The sequence below is a fragment of the Nannospalax galili genome, unplaced genomic scaffold (genome assembly GCF_000622305.1).
Source record: "Nannospalax galili isolate Female #2095 unplaced genomic scaffold, S.galili_v1.0 scaffold332, whole genome shotgun sequence".
NCBI classification, from domain to species: Eukaryota; Metazoa; Chordata; class Mammalia; order Rodentia; family Spalacidae; genus Nannospalax; species Nannospalax galili.
Window position 1 is genome coordinate 4,032,046 of NW_008333794.1, and position 1,555 is coordinate 4,033,600.

At 65.3% G+C, this 1,555-nt stretch overlaps 1 protein-coding gene across 1 annotated transcript in view; it reads right to left on the reverse strand.

The window, feature by feature from the left end:
• Wnt7a (Wnt family member 7A) overlaps positions 1–1,549 on the reverse strand; it is a 42,040-nt gene extending 40,491 nt beyond the window's left edge. Inside the window, exon 1 of the mRNA XM_008828594.2 lies at positions 1,198–1,549. Coding sequence (XP_008826816.1) covers positions 1,198–1,268 — 71 coding nt within the window. The 5' untranslated portion in view covers positions 1,269–1,549. The remainder of the gene's footprint in view (positions 1–1,197) is intronic.
• Between the last annotated feature and the right edge of the window lie 6 nt (positions 1,550–1,555).

The window sequence follows — 1,555 nt, forward strand, 5'->3', positions numbered from 1 at the left end:
GAAAAGCCACCCAGACGCGAGCGAATCAATAACACTTAAAACACACCCACAGGCAGGCAGCGCACGAGCCCAGAAGCCGCCTCTTGATCCGCGGTGGGGCTGGAGGCCGCCTAGTCCTCTCAGCGCACACTTGGTTGCGAAATCCCACTCTAGAAAGGTGGGGTTGGGAAAATAGGGAACCTCGGGGTGGCGGTGGAAAAACACAAAAGCCCTGCCGCTTAAGGCGACCCCCCACCCCGGGCCTTAGGTCAGGTCCTTCCCAAAAGCCGTGGTAGAGAGTTCACAGAGGGCGGGGGGGGGGGGGGGACCGCCCCATGGCACCAGCACCGTGGCTGAAGCCCCCCGCCCCCCGTCCACCCATCCGTGTGGCACACATTATCTCCTAAGTACAAAGACAGCCACCACGCAAAGTAGTGCGAGCCGCATCCTGAGCCACCTGCTCCCACTTTCCCTAGGAACATCGCTTGCCACACCCACTGGCACGCGGTGTAAAGCTCCAGGGCTGCTCGGCGCCCACCCCAGTGGCCTCTGTCCAGGTCTCAGGGTCGGGCTGTCGGGCTTCAGCTTTGGTGCTGTCTGGAGAGCGTCTTTCGCTGGGTCTCTTAACTATCAACTATCAGAGAATCTTGATGCTGTTTGCTGAGAGACCTGTCCTCCTGGCTTGCGAAGGGGATCTGATTGCCTGGCTCTGAGCGGTGGTTTATACTTTGGCCAGTGAACACCCCTCCCTCTAGGTCCTTGTTTGCCACCTGGAGCGCCCTGTCTGCAGAGCGGCTGTGGCGGTGCCGAGTTACCATGGGGAGCTGAGCTCCCTGTGGACCGCTGCGGTTCTGGCTTGGCGGTCCTGCGCTACTTGCAGTGCTTGTGGTCTGCGGGGGTCCCTGGGAAAAACTGATAATATACAGCGGGACCTCCGGAGTCCCGGGGCTACTGCGTCCTTGCTGGCGGGCTCTGTTTCTGGGGACTCCCAGACTCAGACGTCCTCGGGATGGCGGGTCTCCTATGGGGTCAGGGGAGCTGTGTGCGCTCCTGGGGCGTCGCTGCGGGGGGTGGGTGCTTTGTGCGCCCTGGGTTCCTGCACAGTCCTCTGCCTCTCAGGAAGCTAAGTCGCCCGGCGGCGGCAGGCGGCGCGTCTCCCTCCCCGGGCCCAGCCAACTTTGTGGCTACACGCGCCGAGTGGGCGCGCGCCGCGCTTACCCGATCCGAAGGTAGACCATGCCCAGGCTGAGAAAGAGGTGGCCAAGGCAGCGCCGCGCTTTCCGGGTCATAGTCCCCGCTTGTCGCCGGGGCCGCGGGCTGGGCTGTGCTGATCCCGCCGGCGGGGCCCGGCGGGGCAATCAACATAGCCTGCCCTGGGGGGCGCGGACCAAGGCGTCCAGGGGCGTCTGTTGGTGCGCGGGTTAGAGCTGAGCGCCGGAGACTCGCGGGGAGTCCTGGAGCCACCGAGCGGGAGGAGGGAGGCACCAGCGCGCGACGCGGGGCGACGTTGCGCGCCAGCGATTGCTGCAAGTGTTTGAGGCGCGGGGACTGCGGGGCGCTGCCGCCGCCCGCCCCC